Raw genomic sequence first — 1,729 nt, forward strand, 5'->3', positions numbered from 1 at the left:
CGAGGGTAGCTGTGGCCCTGCCCGGATTGAGTACGCCTGAAGAACTTTCAGATAAGCAGGGACAGGCTGCTTCTAGCCCCGTCTCCGAGTCTTATCACTCACTCTGTTGCAGAACAAACAGGACGTGTATTTGAAGGCGTCTGCTGTAGCCACCAGTGCAAGATAATTCAGTCCTGGTGTCCGGCCTTGTGCAGAGCCCTACTGCTCTTTATCAAAACTGAAGAAGGAGGCATCCGAGGGGGCATCGTCATATTCTCAGGCCAAGCATTTGGAAATTTGGTGTTTCGCTGAGCTAATCTGGAACAAGCCTCTCACCTCAGGCCAGAGGGGACAACATCTTTTACTTCCTCTGCCCACATTCCATTCTCAGCCTCGGTTCTGCAGCACTCTGGGTTTCCTTCGGTTCTGAAGGTCCAGCTGGACCACCTGGACGGTTGCGTCTTCAGTGAGGGATAGTGGGGAGTGCTCTTGGTGGCAGTCCTGGTGTTGAGTGGTGTGAACTGTTGCTTGGCAGTGTAAGTGCCTCGTCCTCACCTTCTCCTGTCTTTAGGGACATAAAGTTTATACCAAGAAATATCACTCTTGGCCTCCCATTCACACCCCATTGACTCCCTCTACCCAGAGCAGTTTCCTTTGAGTTGACCAGTTCTGTATTCGTGTGCTGTATTCATCTGGGTTGTTGCCTCTTCCCGCAGGCCGTTTACCAAGAACACTGGGAGACGGTGGCTCTCTGTATCATCAGTATTTTTGATGGGGTTAGTGGAGATGCTCGACACATTACACTTTAGCTCTGTTTTTTTTTTTTTTTTTTAACCTTTGTGTTAAACAGTGGGAATTGGGGAGTTGAATAGGATTTTTCCATAGTCTGTATAGAAAACACCATTTTGATCGAGGCGTTATTTTTCACACTTCAGGTTTGACTGTATGCTAAGCACTTGCCCATCCTGGAAGGCTAAAGGCAGAGGAGTGGGGATTGGGCGCCTCCCTTGGAGCTCTTAGAGCTGTAGACAAGCTGTGTGAACAGCTAGATGGAAGCTTGTCCCAAGTGCTAATATAGAGGGGATGTGGTTTATGTGACCCTCTTGTCCCTCTGAAAAGCTTTTCCTCCTCTTCTAAGCTAAAATAAGAGCAAACTACGCTGTTCAGATAAAGTCACAACCAGATGGGATCAGTCTGACTGGAGAATTGGGAACAGCTTTCAAATCCTCCTCCCTCCCCTTATTCTTAGAATTTGAATGACCAGATTGCCCCCCACCCCACTCGTTACCGTTTTTGCGTTGTTGAAAGGGGAGCTAAACCTGAGACGAACTTTAAGCCCCTCGACCTTTCTGTTGCCTAAGTACTGTGCCAAGGAAATGCCTGCCCCGGTGTTTCAAGTCTTGCGTTCTCTGCGTCGTTGGCAGAGCAGGAGACGCATCCAGCAGTCCCAGCTTCTTTTCGTTGATTGTGTGTCTCTCCTCATCCCCAGGGCCTGACAGACCAGGAAGAGTCCCTCGGTTACGTTGGAAGTTAGCGCCTGTGATTGTTGGGACATGGGTGGCGTGGGCGAGTGGTGTGAGTGCACATGTGATAAGGGGCTGGGCGTTGCCCATATGCTTTTTGGCAATTTGACTCTGCACTTGGGGTTGGTCTATACAGTTACCTATGTCGTAATGATTTCACTCCTGTGACATTTTTATCAAATGTGTGAATAAATACATAAAGATTGGTACGAAAGAGAGTGTCTTTG

General features: G+C 48.6%; 1 protein-coding gene across 1 annotated transcript in view; it reads left to right on the plus strand.

The window, feature by feature from the left end:
* The window catches only part of STARD7 (StAR related lipid transfer domain containing 7), a 21,005-nt gene extending 20,965 nt beyond the window's left edge, over positions 1 to 40 (plus strand). The window contains exon 9 of the mRNA XM_007470192.1: positions 10 to 40. Coding sequence (XP_007470254.1) covers positions 10 to 40 — 31 coding nt within the window. The remainder of the gene's footprint in view (positions 1 to 9) is intronic.
* The last annotated feature ends 1,689 nt before the right edge of the window (positions 41 to 1,729 follow it).

This window comes from Lipotes vexillifer, unplaced genomic scaffold (genome assembly GCF_000442215.2).
Source record: "Lipotes vexillifer unplaced genomic scaffold, Lipotes_vexillifer_v1.1 scaffold1139, whole genome shotgun sequence".
Lineage (NCBI taxonomy): Eukaryota > Metazoa > Chordata > Mammalia > Artiodactyla > Lipotidae > Lipotes > Lipotes vexillifer.